At 42.4% G+C, this 17657-nt stretch overlaps 1 protein-coding gene across 2 annotated transcripts in view; it reads right to left on the reverse strand.

The window, feature by feature from the left end:
• Nucleotides 1-1920: 1920 nt before the first annotated feature.
• The window catches only part of LOC147683846 (cytochrome P450 2J6-like), a 110195-nt gene continuing 94458 nt past the window's right edge, over nucleotides 1921-17657 (reverse strand). For both annotated transcript variants that reach the window (XM_086944245.1, XM_086944246.1), the window contains 2 exons: nucleotides 9290-9431; nucleotides 1921-2630 (listed from right to left, as the gene is read on the reverse strand). In XM_086944245.1, the coding sequence (XP_086800371.1) occupies nucleotides 2452-2630; nucleotides 9290-9431 (321 nt within the window). In that variant the 3' untranslated portion in view covers nucleotides 1921-2451. The remainder of the gene's footprint in view (nucleotides 2631-9289; nucleotides 9432-17657) is intronic.

Here is a 17657-nt window from a genome sequence, read left to right on the forward strand (position 1 = left end):
GCTAAGTAACCCCATGCATATGGCTATCTGAGAACTCACCCATCTTTGGTTCTTTGTATTTCCTTTCACCCACCTGACAAAACACATCTACAGACTTTAATGGGGTCACCCGATTTTCCAACTAAATATCACCCTCCAAAAAAGAGTTAACCCTCCTTTCACCTTAATTGGATCAACCTCTTGAGTGCCTGACTCTAGTGCTTAATTTGCAAAATATTTAAATGCCAGGGCCCACACAAGGAGGCTACTTCAGCTTGCACACTAAATTGTCCCTGCTATGCTGCCAATGATAGTAAAAGCACTACTAGCCATCACACTTTAACAAGTGTGCCAATTGGAACTATTTCAGGCCACCAAAGCTATAAGAATGGCACGGGTGGCAGGTAATAGTGACTTTCAATGTATATTGAATGAATAATTAACTGTTGTTGTGGTCATTTCTAAATTAGACAGACAGCACCACCTTGTGGCAGACTGTCACAAGCGCTGGTATTTACAATTAATTGTTGGTGCCCAGCACAGGAATCCACCGGCTCAAATTAAGCACTCTTGTCTCACAACAGCGCTGTGCATTGTGGGACCTATAATGGAGAAATTGCAAGTTTGAATGCAAAGAATTGTGACTGAAAAGCCAGAACCGGCGGAAGGTGATATACAAGATATGAAACCTATTGGCTGGTATATATAGTCAGGTAAGAATCATAGAACTGCTTCTCTGGGCTTCTTATGCCTTTCTCGTGAGTATTCTGCACCACTTGTTATTTTATTCATTCGCTCTGATGAGCAATACTGACACCCTTCTTCATTTCAAGTTTTCTAGTCTTGCACCGAGATAATTGAGGTTGATTTGTTTAAAAATTGCACAGATTACACAAGGTGCCGAGAAAACACTCCATTGACTTTCATTATCATATGGCAGGCAGTGTCCTCATGACATGGCAATAGTGCTTAATTTGAGCCGGTGGTTAATTGGCAGCACCGGCACTTATGACAGTCTGCCACATGGTGGCGCTGTTTGTCTGATTTAGAGTGCGCACAACAACAGTTGTTTACTAATTCAATATAATTACGTGCCACCCATGCTGATCTTATAGTTTTAGGGCCTGGAATAGTCTGAACTGTCACACTTGTAGGAGTGTGATGGTTAGTATCTGGTTTGGTACTGTCATTGGCAGCACTGGCAGGGGCAATGGGTGGTGTAGGCTGCAGTGGCTCCTGATGAGGGCCCTGGCACTTCAATTGTTACATATTAAGCACAGTATGGCATATTTAAGACCTAATTACAAGTTGTATGACACTGGGGAGGATTTACAAGACAGTAAAATGACTTGTGATTCTACTGTTTCCTGTGCGGTAAAATAGCCCCAATACTATGCAATTACTAGTAAAACCCTTTGCAATTGGAAATTACCATGCGGGTCCCATTTTTCCTTTTTCATAAAACCATATGGAATCCCCTTTTCCTTTCTCTGAGCAGGGCTAAGTGCTTGCAGGGGCTGGTGTGTGTGAGGTGGGAAGGTGAGTTAAGGGCTAGAGGGTGTAGACTAGGACGCGAGGGGAACTTCTTTCCAGAAAGGGAAGGATTGCATGCTTTCTCCAATAGGCAAAAAAAGCGCAACGAGGATTGGCTGCTGCTGCAGCCAAAGTCTCATGCGGTTTTTCCAGCCACAAAAATGTGTTAGCTTCTTCCACCCCCAATAATACCAGTGAGGAAATACCAAACAAGTTATATTCAGGGGGTGTCAAATGAATGCATACAATCAAGCTATAATTTCGCTCCACCTATGTTATAATCAGGGCCTAAGACTTACCAGTGCTAGTTTGTCTATTCATCTTCAAATTCATTGGATAAGAATTTCAATATTTTTATGTAAAACTAGATCCTGGGTGTGCTAAAGCCATAACAATCAAATACTGCTCGACTTTGAAATGCTAGTTTAATGTGAACTTTCCAGTGGACTCCATACATATTTTGGTGGGTCACTGAAGGAAATTGGTACTTTTTTTTTAATAAACAGTTTTATTGGTTTTTATGAGCAACAAAGTAAAACAGTGCATGAAATTGGTACTTTTTTAATGTAAATTGAAGGGTGAAAGAATTTTGTACTGTCAATTACAGGCTATACTAATTACAATGTGTGTTCTCTCTTCTTCACTACAATCTTTATTTTGAATTCTCAAATAAAGAATCATTCTTATTTGTTATTATGAAAAATGTACAGAATTTATTTTTCAGTGTTTGTTGTAGACCAGGCATAGGTTCAATGAGGTATTTGATGGGAAAATCGCTTTTATTTCAATAGCAACATCACATGTAAATTCATCATTGTGTTACCAGATGATTTTCAATGTCATTGATACTTAACTTTTCCAATCAAACACTTTCCTTTTACAACTTGTTGAATCTGGTCTGTTGAAGACTTCAGGCTACCTACGACTGTTCTCCTGGGGCTATCTCGGAACAGCGAAGACTGTGTATGGATGAGGATGTAATGTAGATGAGAAAATGTAGTTCTCGTTGAGTTTCTTTACTCCTGCAGGAGGCCGGAAGGTGAAGGCCCGAAGAAGGCTAGAGAGGAAGATGAAGAGCTCGGTCCTTGCCAGCTGCTCCCCAAAACACACACGATGCCCTGCAGGAGAGAGAAAAGAGGAGAACTGTCATCCGATGAAGCCATTGACCGAAATTACTCACTCGAAGAGCCATATGGATTATTGGGGCCAATGAATATTCTCAGGCATGTGTGATGCGCACACAGCTGGGACTCAGGACTGAAGTAATGGAAGTTCTGGGAATATTGATTGGATGGGGCAACATCAGCTGGAGCTCAACTACTTTGAGACTTGCCAATTTCACTGTAGAAGCCTCCAAGTGTATCATTAAAAAGGCACCAAACAAGGTTTTGGGACATAAGTATATGTGAACCTACCTGCTGACCCTCATTACTGTAAACTAGAACAAGCCAGGCTGATAGGTCTAGGCTGTTTATATTCTTCTGGGACATGCAAAGGCGCTTGCTTGTGAACAGAATGTTATCTACATCTTAAGGCAGACAGAGGTAAGAGTCCAGTAAAAGTAGTGTGCATTGTCACTTACCACTAGTGTCACAGGTTCCTGTTTTTATGTGAGAATTAAAAGGAATATGTGTTCACTATGTACTGCTCACTCTCTAACACATCAAACTTAACCATTTAGACCCACTTCTGACAATGTTTTCTGCTCCAGGTCACAGAGAAAATTCTTCACAACAGTTCACCATTGCATATCTCGTAAGAATACAGGCAGATCATCTTAAGTTTCTTTATTTTAATAGTTTTCGTTTTTCACATTCTAGTCAACAAAGTTTGGGTACCATAAGGAGGGTTCCAATGTATTTCAAATAATTATGGACCATATTTACAATAGGCCTGGGCGGAGTTCCGCTATGCGAACTCTGTGTAGTGTCAAACAATGTCACCGCACTCTGCTGTGCTGAGTTCTGCAAGCAATTGGAGTGAGGTAAGATGTGCTGATTTTTAGCGCTGGGAGCTTGACTTGCGCTGTAAAATCAGCATGAATGGCACCACGTGTAGTGCAAGAGGGCGGACCTTCTTTTCTGCCGCTCGAGTGGATGTTCTACTCAAGCGGCAACTTACTAAATGCGAGGGGCAGGTTTCTCAGCGCGAGTGGTAGCGACCTGCAGCGACCGCCTGCATTGAGAAATCTCACCCATAGGTGGTCTAGCGTTGGTTCTTGCTCAACGTAAAGTTATTTACATTGTCCAACAAACTGAAGTCGGTAATTGATATGGATCATGGAATGTTACAAATTGGTCAGAACTACATCCAAAGGCCACTTTTCATCTTTGAAAGAGGAAAGAATGTCAAAGACCAGGGTAGCCACACTAGACTGAGACACACAAATAAGTCGCTCAAAAGGGCATGTCCCAGCTGGCCACTGTAATGTCTGCAACCAAAACAAAAGGACCACATCAATAGATATAGGGCCCAATACTTGCTGGGAACAATGCAAACACACACCTTGTCACAGCACAAATATCATCTGCAGAATAACATGCCCATATAACAGGTGATATATCAGGATGAACACAAAAAAATTGTTTCAGGATTCAAGAACACATGCAACATTCTGTGTGTGAGACAAACAACCAAATGAGTAGCCAATATGTACAAATGATTCACAAGGCGGATGGCCTGTACTGGACAGTTATTGAAGGAAACCCTGTAATGACCCGTGTATGACTACACACCATTTACTGAATACAGAAGAGGGATTTTAGACTTTCCACACATCTACATGCTATAATTGATAATGTGTAATGGGTGCAACTCAGCATTTAAAGAGGACCAAAAACAATATTTTAAATTTAGGACAAGCAAGCAGCTGCCCCCTACCTACATGAAAAGGATTTTCCATACATTTGCCAGAATCCATAGGGACACGTAGAAAACCACATTTGCCTCAAAACCAGGGCCACTATATTAGGTAACTCTTTAGGGTTCCTTTGACTGAAAATAGAATAAATATAATATACCATCCTATTGGACTGAATGGGGCTCACTCTCTGAAATTTCCGATACAGATCATCACCATACACTCTTTGAATACACCATTAATGGTGTTAAATAGAAAAAGTTCACAGGTCTGACTATATTTCCCAATATTCTAGAGGGAGACTAATCAATATAGCAACAAGTTATTATGATGAATTTGGCATTTGCTTCCAGATCTGTTGGACTTTTCCATTGCAATAGGCCCATGCAATGCATGCATTACACCTGAATGGTTGGTTGCAAGACCAAGATCATCCTGTTTGGCAGAGCAGAGGAATTCTGGGCACATGATTGGTGGCCCCTGGAATTGGGCCCATGTCCTTCCCCCAAGCTAGCATTTCGCAACCTTGGAGTTACCATCGACAGTTCATTGTCCATGAAAACCCATGTCACCCAGGTTCTTGGTATCTGTTATGGTATCATGCATACACTTTGCAGAATCTTCAAGTGGCTACCCATTGAAGCCAGGAAACCATTGGTGCAGGGTCTTGTTATCAGTCGACTGGATTATGGGAATGCTCTGCTGGTGGCACTCAATGAAGATCTGCTTTCCAAGCTCCAGATTCTTCAGAACACTGCTGCCAGACTTATTCTCAATCTCCCTTCCAGATCGCTTACCGCCCCACATCTTAAAACTCGTCATTGGCTTCTGGTGCGGCAAAGAGGCCATTTCAAAATCCTATGTCTCACACACAGGACAATGTATGACACCGGCCCAAGATACCTAGCTAAAAAACTTCAATGGTACATGCCCGGAAGATCTTTAAGGTCTGGTACCAAATCGTAACTTGTTCAGCCTCGCATTCGAACTTCTCAAAATGGTGGCCAATCATTTTCCTATTTGGCCCCTATGCTTTGGAATAAGCTATCATCACACATCCTGTCCATAGTTGACAATAGATGCTTTCGCAGAGAACTGAAAACCTGGCTCTTTCCCTAGTAAGCTTGCCTTCACTGTTCTTGTTGTTGTCCTTTTTGCTGCTGTTGTTGCCTAGCGCCATGAGACCTCCCCGGTGATATGTGCGCTTAACAAGAACATTTGACATTGACGTTGACATGCAACGAAACACCATGAGGCTAATATCAGTCTCCAGTTTTGGCCAGTTTTAGGACTAGGTTATGTCCATGTACCTGGATCCACATTGTGGGACGTTTAGTCAGGTGATTAGAGTTCCCAGCACCCTAGGCCAAGAACAGTGATGTGATTACATGTTACCATGTCCACACACAACTTATGTCTTTGTGGGGTCAGGTGATTACAGTTCCCAGAACCCTAGGCCATGAACAGTGATGTGGTGTTGCTGCACAACTTATGTCTTCTTGGGGTTTTAATTCTACACACTACATTTTCCAAATATCCAAAACTAAGCAAAGTGTTGTGAGTTTATGCCTAACAGTTGTGTACAAGGTCTGGGTGTTCTTCACTGCCTTTATTCAGAAATCCCCATTACTTTTTTATACAAGGTTCAAGACTGGAAAGCCGTAGGTAAAAAAAGCAGAGAGCTATCACATGAACTCTATGGACTCACAATTTTGGGTTTATCAATAAAACTGAAGTTGTTATCATGTATATTAAAATGCTAAATTACTTTAATTTATAGTACAGGATCTAAAGCAAAACCCTGCCCTTTTCTAAGAGGCACTTAGTTTTGGTACCCTGACCTACGTGTACCCTCTTTTCTTTGACATTGGTAACTTTTCACTTCAACGAGGCACTGTCTTCAACTGCATTACATGTCGATCGCTGTTTTTAGCTTAGTGATTGGGAAACCTAAACGAAAGACACTCTACCAATCTTCCACTACACAGTTATAACTCACTGACCCCAGAAGTGAGAACATCCTTTCCAAAGGGTAACCTTCTGGAATTGATATAAATTAAAATTCAGGGGTACGAAGAGACTCGATGACGAAGAATGCCACATGACATGGGTGAAAGTCCAGCATCCTTAATACTAAGTGACCTTCCAGCCCAACTGCATCTGAAAAGAGCTTTCCAATAAACAGGACCTGCTCAGTTATATCAGTCATACAAATTTCGCTTAGGTGGTGTTGCTTGGAAGTTCTGTGTGTTTTTTGCTTGTTTGAACCCAATAAGCAAACATTGAAACAACTGATACAGGGACTCCAATATACAGGGTGCAGGTGCTGCTACAGTGAAGGGGGGCCCTCAAGGGTATTTTATTTATTTATTTTATTTATTTATTTTATGTGCTTGTATAGCGCCTGAATAGACCCCCGAAGGGGTATCTCCGCGCTTTTGCTAGCTGAAAGGAACATAAAATTATCCAGGTCATTCCAGAAGTACCGAGGCAGAGGGAAAATTAGCCGCTGGTGAATAGGTAGGTCTTAAGCGTTTTGCGGAAAGCTAGATGGCTTGAAATACATTTTAATGTAAGGGGGAGTGAATTCCAGAGAGCGGGTCCAGTATGTGCCAGGGCACGCCCTCCCTGGCGGGACCTTTTTATTTTAGGGACCTGAAGTAGATGGAGATTACTGGACCGTAGAGATCGAACTGGGACATAGGGTTGAAAGGCAGTTGTAAGATATTTGGGGCCCTTGCAAATCAGGCATTTATGAAATAGTGCACAAGATTTTAAACTTCGTGCGCTGCCGCACTGGCAACCAGTGGAGTTCCGCCAGTAGGGGTCGGGAGGGGGTCCTAGATGGAGCATTAAGGACTAACCTCGCCGCCGTATTTTGGACTACTTGCAGTTTGTTCATTTGGCCTTCATTTGTTGACAAAAGAAGGCCATTGCAGTAGTCCAATCTACTGATCACTAGTGCCTGGACTAGTGTCTTCCTGTGGTTGTCGGGTAGATAGGGGAACACCCTTTTCAGCAAACCAATAGCCCTGAAGCATGTGCCGGCAACTTGGTTGACGTGATGTTTAAATGTCAGCGTATGGTCGAATAATACTCCCAAGTTTTTCACCGTCTGCTTTGGAGTGGGAACTGGACCCAGTTCTACAGGCCACCATTCACCAGACCAGAAGGTATGAACCTTATTAAAAGGATCCCCTATCTTAAGTTTTTGTGATGTGTCATTGATGAGGACACCAATCAGACATCACCGTCACCACACACGCTGCACGTAATACAGCCATGCAGCAGACACTCACAGGTAGGAACAGGCCTTCCTCTGAGTGAATGGACACATTCTATACAATAGGGCGAACAACACTTTGGCAAAGAGCAGAATGGCACAGCTCGGCATAATGTGTGGACGTTCCTCCATACAGATGCCTAGTCTGACCTCTCGAATCTTGACAAAGGCTGTAGCCCATAGTGTGAAAGAATTTTTCTCGTTATATATTTCAGATTATCTCTGTGAGGAGGGTTAGTTAACTGGTAGCTAGAATGTTTTGCGATGGTCAAATGCATGAGCTGATGAAGGTCAGATTTTCACTATTTCACCAACAGTTATCTTGGATCCATTGTCCATCAAATTAGCTCCACCTAAACTTAGACACACTGCATGATGTATCCCTACACATCAACTCCCAGGTGGAGGCATTGGTAAAATCCCTCTTTTAATTGTTACCTTTGCTGTAGGAGTTGCCTTCAACTCATCAAAAGAGTTGTCCCTTGGTGGAAAAGACCATGGTCAATTTCCAAGTTAACAGCCTCTTTCGGAGTACTATGCTAACACCATTTGTACCTGACTTCAATTCACATGTGCGAAATGCGCTCTATATCCTGGTTCCTCCCCCTATAATTTGCTACAGGTAATACCAGAAAAAAAGTGCATAAATGTGAATAGCGTGCAATGAAACCGGTCTCAAAGAGCAGTCGCTTCAAGGTGCATGGGAGCATTTTTTGTAACTGATCACTAAAAAACTAGATACTGGTCAGACATGGTGCTTCACCTGGGTGAGTTTTGTGCCCAATTCTTCCATGCCAGTTGCAGTAAGACACTAAACGTTCAACACACTTGAGCTGGTATCCAAGCAGATCAGGCTAAGCAAACTCCTTTTCATAATGCACTACTTGAGGATTCAGACAGATCCCCTATTTCTTAGGTGCGATGGCCACTGCATTGGCCGCCGTCACCTTTAATGCTGTTTGTGGCATATATCTCTATCTGGATGAACCAGGCATATTGAAAGATAAAAATTGGTAGGATCATGCTTCCAGATATTTGGATTTTGCCCATCTCAATCTCCTAATGGTTCTGACCTCCAAATTTACTAGGACGTGTAACCAGTGTTATTTTTTATTTGGCTCCCTGATTGCGGAACCATGTGGCTGATCACTCCACTGCCCTTTCAGTACTTATGGATTGCCGCCATGGTTTGGAAACGCTATGGGTTTTGAATGCTGTACTGAGATCTTGTTTGTACTTGCTGCACAAGCAACAACAATTGTTTATATGTTGCACTGTTCATTAATGCTCTAAACATACACATCCCTATGCTGTAAGTGCTTATATGACTAGTTTTATAGTATGGAAATGATGGTTTCCAAGTGCTTCTGTCAAATAAAATGCATTCAAATTCTGAAGAAACATCTTCATGGGCATAAAATATTACAAAAATCCAGGGTTTTGTTGCTCTTACACTAGTTCTCACACTGAAATTTCTATCTTGCACATACTGTTTGTTTTCAAGCCAAATCCAGTTGCCATTTTAGGTGTCCTGTAGCATTCCACCCATATTATCTATATTTAATAACTAGTGGCCAAAAGCTAGATACTGTCCACATTCAAATATTATATCAACATTCTTGTGATGGGATTACCTGCAGAGAACGGTATGAACGCCTCCTTGCTCACAAAGTTGCCTTCTTTGTCTAGGAAGTGGCTGGGGTTGAATTGGCGCGGTGTCTCCCAGTGCTCAGGATCAAACAGGACAGAGGATAGGTTTGCTAAAACAGTTGTATCCTGCAAAGAAATCACTCTGTGATATCTCATTATGTGTGTTCTTCTACAAATGATTCTGGAAACCAAAATATTTTAACAATTCAGTGAAATCAAACAATAGGCATTTTAAAGCACACCACAGTCAAGAAAGAACACCACTGCTGATAGAGATTGCACATCAAAGCACCTTAGGACAACATGCAGACATTCTTATCAAGTCAAGGAAAAAATGAGATATTTTTTGCTTTTGAGACCATCAGGAATGACTCAACTGAGACAAAATATCCTACTAATTGTTGTATTTTGTCTAATTGTATTTTGTGATGCTTCCTGTCCTAACTGGTTACGTTTTCAGAAACTGTATGAGGAGGGAATGAGGTTTATGGATTCTGTAAATTTAAAGTGACCTTAATTGAACAATTCAAAGGACATCTTCAAGAACATAATGCCCATGTGAATAACGTATCTATCTATCTATCTATCTATCTATCTATCTATCTATCTATCTATCTATCTATCTATCTATCTATCTATCTATCTATCTATCTATCTATCTATCTATCTCTCTGTCTATCTATTATTTTAGAGGTTCACTAAGGTGTTCATGTGGCCAACAAAAAGCAACATTGTGCCGGGAGCACTAGAAATGGAGGAAGGAGTGCCAAAGGAATAATGACTAGAGGAATATGTCTGATCCTGGTTCTTGTACTTCTGGGGGACTAGGCGCAGTGGTTGAGGGTCCTACGCACTGGTCAAAACGCATAAAAAAAATTCCCATCACTATAGGACGAAAGAAGTTTAAGGTCCACTGATACCGGCTGGCGGTCATACTTTGGTAGATGCTGGCTTATGCATTGCCAGATAGAATACTTATGAGTCGATGTCACTGACGTGGCTAATAAAGATAGTTAAAAATAGACCTCCTACCCTACTACTCAGAACCAAGAACAGGAAACACCATCTTCCATATCACACCACTTTAGAACCAGACACCATAGTGCACCTACTTTTCCTCCTTCTTCACCAACAGATCAGTTTCAAAGTTAAGAATCAAAATGTGCTATCCTGCTTTTGGACTAGTGGTCAGTGGGCAAGCTTGGACACTGCCAGAATGTAAGAAGTAAAAGGCCCAGTCTAAGCGTGCCTCACCTGCCCACATAGAGCCGACTTCAGATTCAGAAAAAGCACATGTCCAGAACTGAAATATGACTTTCTTTGTCTTCTCGCCTAAACCTAAATTTTTGATGGTCGTCTATGTCAGGCGCCACCGGCACAAGTAAGAGCAGTGGGGCAATGCGCTGTGGCAAGCACAATTAAGTGTTTTTTTCTTTTTTTTTTAATTTTACCTATCCCGCCGTTTGTTGACTCCCCCCACCACATGCCACTCTTACCTGTGCCAGCCCACCTGGTCTAGGTACCAATATGTATGTATGTGTATCAATATTGAAGAAGATTTACGTGAACACCTATACATTTCAGAATTTCAACATTTCCAGACCCCAATGCCCTCCTTCGCATGAGGCTTTATTTTCATTGACTTGGAGGCAAACGTGTATGAATGCCCACTTGCGCCGGAATGTAAAGGAAAAGTGTGAAAGTAATATCAGCAAAGGGCTTGCATCATTATATCCGAGTAATGTATGCACCACATTTGATTTGTACCAGTATAACAAGGATGAGCAAATTCAGAGCCCATTTGAGGTGAGACTTGAGATAAGTAAATACTGTATAACTGAATATGGGTGCTCATGACCTAATTATAAGCCAATGCTGAATAGAAAAACCTGTCTAAGCCTCCAAGCATAGGAATGAATATTTTAATTGGATTGATTTTAAAAAGTAATTTGGGGTTCACTTGTTTGACTGGATATAGTTTACTTAGAAAATAGTATTTTTTTAATGTTTATGTTAAAGGTACCACATGTGCACTTAAATACACTCACAACATGGCGCCTTGCCATGTGAACAAGGCTGAGTTAAGCGGCTGAAATGCCTGATGGTGGACGATTTGCAAAAATAGATGGGTTGAGCACACTGATGAACATCTGTACCTAGCCCTGAGAGAGAGAACAGGAGTCGAAAGTGAGCTGCCACTTAAATATTTTTTTTAAAGACTTTTAAAATGCAACAAATGGCGTTAAGACGCTAATAACAGTTAGTCTTAGGAAGGGAGCAGAAGGCATGGAAAGAGCTCGCTGACTGACCATTAGAGGGTAAAAAGCCAGCAGGCACATGCATCAAGTGATTTAGGAATTGCAAACGGTGCGAATCGCAAAATTCGGCCGTTTGCGATTCCCAAATCACTATTTGGGATGCATCATCCTAACAGTGAAGAAATCGCTATTTTTGCGATTAATTAAAGTGCGATTGCTTTTAAGGAATCGCAATTTTGCGATTCCTTAAAAGTAATGCATGAAACTAAAAAAAATTGTGATATCGCAATTAGAGAGAAAAAATTACCATGAGGTTGGACCTCATGGTAATTTTGCGAAATGTTAGAAATATGCCAATTTGTGCATTTTTTTAACTTTCATGTTGTGCACACACATGCCCTTAGGGCATGTGTGTACACAACATATGTGCATTGTTTGATTTCAGGGGTGCAACAGGGTTGGACACCCCTGCACCCTTGAAATCGCAATCTCAATTTGCGAATAGCTAATTGCGATTCGCAAATTGAGATTGTCTTCCCATTCATTCCTATGGGCCTCTAGGCCCATAGGAATGAATGGGAAGGGATTCCTTAATTGCGATTTGCAAAATGCTAATCGCAATTAAGGAATTTTACAAAATCGCAATTTATTTAGCGATTTCTTAATGCATAGGCATTTGCGATTCCTTAATTGCGATTCCTTAAAAATCGCAATTAAGGAATCGCAAATGCCGAGATTGATGCATGTACCTGTAGGTCTTTAACCGCATCGATGCTGCGGCGATTTTTGCGCTGTGCGGCTTTTTTTTAAAAGCCGCGTTACATGACGAGCTCAGCTCGTCATCAGCACACGCCACCCGTGGGTGATGACGAGCTGAGCTCGTCATCAGCATCGAAAGGGTTAAGACATTGCAAAATGAAGCGTGCGATTGAAGACTGGAAATCAAATGAGGAAGCGAGTTACACAGCTTGGATGTGGTCACTGAAAAGGCTTAACCCCCCCATCTCAATTTTCTGTATCTAGGAACAACTAGAAGATTTTTGCCGGAGGAACGTAGCCGTCGAGGAGGAATGTAGCGTTGAAACAAATTCCTGAGTTGTCCTGGGCCTATATTGTCCAGTTCTTTGTGAACCATACAAAGAGCCTTAAAGGTAATTCGTTTGTTCACAGGTAGCCAGTCAAGTTTCGGAATCCCCTCAGAGACTGATTGAAATTTAGGGATATCAAGAATTAATCTTGCTGCAGCATTCTGAACAAGCTGAAGTTTAGCAAGAACAGTCTTATTAATATTAAGCATTACAGCTATCCAACCTGGTCATGACAAGTACCAAGGACACTTGTTTTCATGCAGGGAGAGAAATGAAAGGAAACACTTCCCTCAGGGATTTGATTATCCAAAAGCAGGTAGAAACTGTCCTGTTTATCTGCAGGTCGAAAAATAGGTTTATATTGAAGTTTTTTGGGCAAGGTAAGGGCCCCAGCTTATCTGGCCACCACAAATTGGACCACAAAGATAGTTGACCACCAAAGATCAAGACCTCCATTTTGTCCCCATTGATTCTTAAGTAGTTTCTCTCAATCCATGTGGCCAGGGCCTGCATACAATTTTAAAAATTGGAGGCAGTCGTATCCATGTCCCTGGAGATAGATACCATGATTTGGGTGTCATCAGCATAAGACAAAGCCTGGAGCCCAAAAAATCTAATACGTTTCGCCAGTAGGGAAAATGCAAGTTGAACAATGTAGGGCTCATAGAAGAGCCCTGAGGCACTCCACATGACATTGTTATGGACTCCGAGCAACCCGGATCCACAATGACCATCTGAGACTTGTCACCTAGGAAAGATGCCAAAAGTTTGAATGCCAGGTCTGTGACCCTCAGTTGCTGAAGCTGATTGACAAGCTGGGTCAGGGAGATCGTATCAAAGGCTGCAGATAGATCCAAAAGGACTAATGTAACGGATGTTATTGACTGCATGTACTAGTGTTGTCTCAGTCCCATGGTTGCTCCTGGTGCCAAACTGAGCTACACCTAGGCCTTTGAATGTTCAAAATAGTTCATAAATTGGGTGTTAAGATGTTTCTCGAGGATTGGTGGGTACTTGCAGCAAGGAAATGGGCCGATAGTTTTAGAATTCTGTAAGGTCCAAGTTGGGCATTTTGAACATCGGCTTAACCAATGCTTTTTTCCAAGCTCAAGGAAAGCACCGAGATGTAATAGCTTCATTCAGGGTTTCAGTAAGATGGGGAACTATACGCTTAGCTCCTAATTTCAGGACATTAGGGGGACAAGGTTCAAGTGGGGAGCCGAATTTTACACTGAGGAGGTAATGTTCTTGTGTCAACAGAGTGAAACACGATAGACCAGCTGTAGGGCTGTCTTTAGTGGACAGTCTTTTTTGAAGGCCAACTTTGGCCTAATACTCTACATTAAAGGAGTTAGAGAGCCAAGAGTTGTGATGGTCAAGTAATGTAACCACAACTTTAGAGTAAAATGAATTGGCCATTTTGTCACAGAAATCCTGACGGTTCTCTGTGCTCGAAGGAGCAGAGTTGACAGATAAGATGTTGATCAACTTAAAAAGATCTCTGGTGGATTTGGTTAAAGACTTTCCTCCCTAATAGCCACTTTCTTTTCAGCTAAAATAGCCTTACAGGCAATTTATTCAGGAAAGAGGTAAGATTTTCGCCATGCCCATTCTTGGCGACGACAAATCTGTCTAAGCAGCATAAGTCTCTCTGAAAACCATATGGCAGACGCCACCCATCGGTTTGGTGCACGGCAGTGGTCAGCTACATGGTTGGAGCTTCATATTTATATAAATATGCACAATGTTGTCATCAATGATGTATTTTCAGATGTTGCAGTCATGTTATCAATGATGTCAAAGAACATGTCTTGAGTAATGTACTATACGAGGCAGTGCCTGGTGAAGGGGCAAGTTATAGTTATTTTAGGGCACAAGTTACTTAAGATAACTATAACTGGTGAATTTTAGTCATTTTGTTCCTTTAAAATAGTATGTGTTAACTAACATTTTCACCTAACTACAATGTAACTTTAACCTTTGTTTATTTCAGTGAATTTTTATTTTTTTCAACACAGAGTAAGATATCCATTGCCGTTCTTGGCATGGGGTTGGGAGGAGTGCCAGGCCTATGGGCGCGCCTTCCATGAACACAGTGAATAATAAATGCGCAGCTCCTGCAGCTAATATTTTATTCTTTCATATATATTTTTAAAACTTTTTGGGTTACCTGGTGCCCACCTGAAGCGCCCACTACATTGGTGTATTTTGGTGGCCAAGGAGGGAACCCCTGCACTTTCAAGTCAGCACACATTTTTTTTTGTAAGTGGGTGCCCCAGTGCCCACCTGGAAACCCACAATATATTGCATTGTTGGGGGCTCTTGGTGCTGTGGTGCTGGCAGAGCTGCTATTTATTCAGGACAGTTGTCTGAGTCCCGAGTCCAAAAATGGCTGCCACTATATTGTTGTTTAGATGGTGGCAGGCAATCAGATCTTATCTTGAGGTCTGTTGGCTCCACAAATCCACTGCAGCATGAAATATACATTTTTTAACCTTTCTTCGTCAAAAACTGCTGAAATGAATTTGCACAAAGTCACAATCCAAGGAAGGTAGGTTGTCCACTAATTGTGCACCAGACGGACGAGTCAGTCCCGGCGTCACTGAGCATCCTGTGACTCTGAAGCCTTCGGCTCTTTCAACACTTCATCCCTGGGCCCTACTCATGGGTCTCTTGTCGCAGTTGGTGTATTTGATGAGGGCATGGCTTACAATTCTTACACTTAGATGTGAACCACCCCACCTTTGAGTAGCTACAAGGTTCTTTAGGTTCTAATGAAATGCTGCGATCTCTAAGACAATATAGGGCATGAAACATGTCGGCCGCTATTCTCACTTAAATCCTTGAAGAGACTATTATAATCTCTTCATGCGAGCAGTATAGGTTTTTAATCATGACATGGAACCCGCTATTAAAGGCCAAATGTGATGCAGCATGGGCAACGAAATTCATTTTATTTATTTTTATCGGTACTTACCTCTAATGGTCCATATCCCGCATTTTACAACCCCCCACCCTGACCCTCCCCTGCCTGACGTCACCGCCCCGGTATAACGCCCGGCACGGATCGTGCCCGATTCAAGCGTTCACAGATAGCCCCGGTTACGGGAGCCCAAAGGTATCCAATATCGCTAAGTAAAGAACGAGTTCAAACGAGGCTTTCAGAGCACCCGTGTATGCGCAGTCTAGCATACGCAGATACCCCCGGTTACGGGGTCCCAAATGGAATTACACATCGCTCCTGCCTTCTACTTACTTTTAGTCGCCCGTGTCACCAACTGTTCGACCTTCTGACCGGTCCGGGTGGTAATGTGTTCCCCGACGGCCATAGATTTGAACGATCGACTGAGTCACATGACCCTGGGGTGAAAGTTCAGCGGTTACACATGACAGGGGGGTGGAAGTCTCGCAGGTCACATGGTATATCCAGTGCAGCCGGCGGCCAGAATCGCGAGTCATTGTACACACGCGAGAAACATGTTGACCGTTTAAAGCACACACTAACCGAGACTCATATTGGGAGCATAGCATTCCAGCGAGTACCGGCTAGTTTTTCTTTTTAATTAAAGCAGGGGACCCCCAGAATAAACTTGATCCTGGTACTCCTAGCTTTATTTTAACTCATATTCATCTACGCTATTCTGGCCCCACACCCGCACTTCACATGACGGCAGTTGGATAAAAGATCTCCGCTAAAATGCCCCTCTTTGGGTATTGCACCGCCGACCCAACGAGGAGCAGCCCAGATGATGAAGCATGACACCTGAAAGGATGTGTGAGGGCATTACATCCAACAAAATGAATGCCCAGCTGTAGGACTCATCAAGTCCATACAGTATCCAAACCTTAGTGTGACACATACATTCATTAGTTTGAGGAACAACCCAGCATTCTTTGGAACACTTACGACTTTAGGGCACACGCTGGGGTTGGACCTACCACTCTAGACAAGTGGAAATTGCCCAATCAAACCCTCTCCCCCTTGTTGTAAACAATTCCCTGCACGGCTAACCACCGTGGGAGAAACTCTAGGTGGGTAAGACCTGTTTTAGACTGCGCATACCCGGGTACTCTGGAAGCCTCGTTTCAACTCGTTCTTTACTTAGCGATATTGGATACCTTTGGGCTCCCGTAACCGGGGCTATCTGCGAACGCTTGAATGCGCAGACACCAGTCCTCTGGAGGCATCTGTAGATTGGTTCTTTAACCTTTTAATATTCATTAAACGCACTGCTAGAATAGACTGAGGGCGCTACGCCCAATCAAATGGGACCGGGGGTTAAACACAAACACGTAACCAGGGCTCTGGTCTAATTTAATGTGTAGACGCTTCTCAAATTATACGGACATTGCCACAAGACTAAGCACGCCATATATTGAGTACCGATTTTTTCTAATACATCTCTGCAAGCAATTACACTGCTCTCCACGCTGCTCTGCTGCGGTGTTTAGAGCGAGTACGTTTGACATGTGACCTACGACCTACTGATATCACTACTGGTCATGGGCATTGTTTTCAAACCACAGTTTCCCTCCTCCTAAACACAACAACTAGATTTCGAACAAACCAACATACAACTGGGTAATATAATCAGGTTGTAGGGTGGAGTAGGACAGCATCAATATTTAATATCTGCTTTTGAATATATAGCAAGCACCTCGACTGAGACAATTATTATTAACAATTTCCTTCTACACCTAGCCATACTTTGGATGTCTGAACCCGATGCACAGTTCGCCGGGTACTGTTGTTTGCGTGTTCAATTGACCCATTAGGTGAGTCTGGTGTTCCACTCACCTACTGTATTGCTGTTGTTGTTTTTATCATGTTTTTCCACAGGGGCATGCTCACTACCTTGCTCACTGAGGAATAGCATCCACACTGAATTTTATTGGTTTTAATCCTATATGCTAGCTGCACCTTGTCTAGCATTACACATGGAATGTACGAGGTCACCTATTCGTTTGTTTGTTATCATGTACCTGTTGTGATTTGCTCTTTTGTC

The sequence above is a fragment of the Lissotriton vulgaris genome, chromosome 11 (genome assembly GCF_964263255.1).
Source record: "Lissotriton vulgaris chromosome 11, aLisVul1.2, whole genome shotgun sequence".
In the NCBI taxonomy this organism is placed as follows: domain Eukaryota; kingdom Metazoa; phylum Chordata; class Amphibia; order Caudata; family Salamandridae; genus Lissotriton; species Lissotriton vulgaris.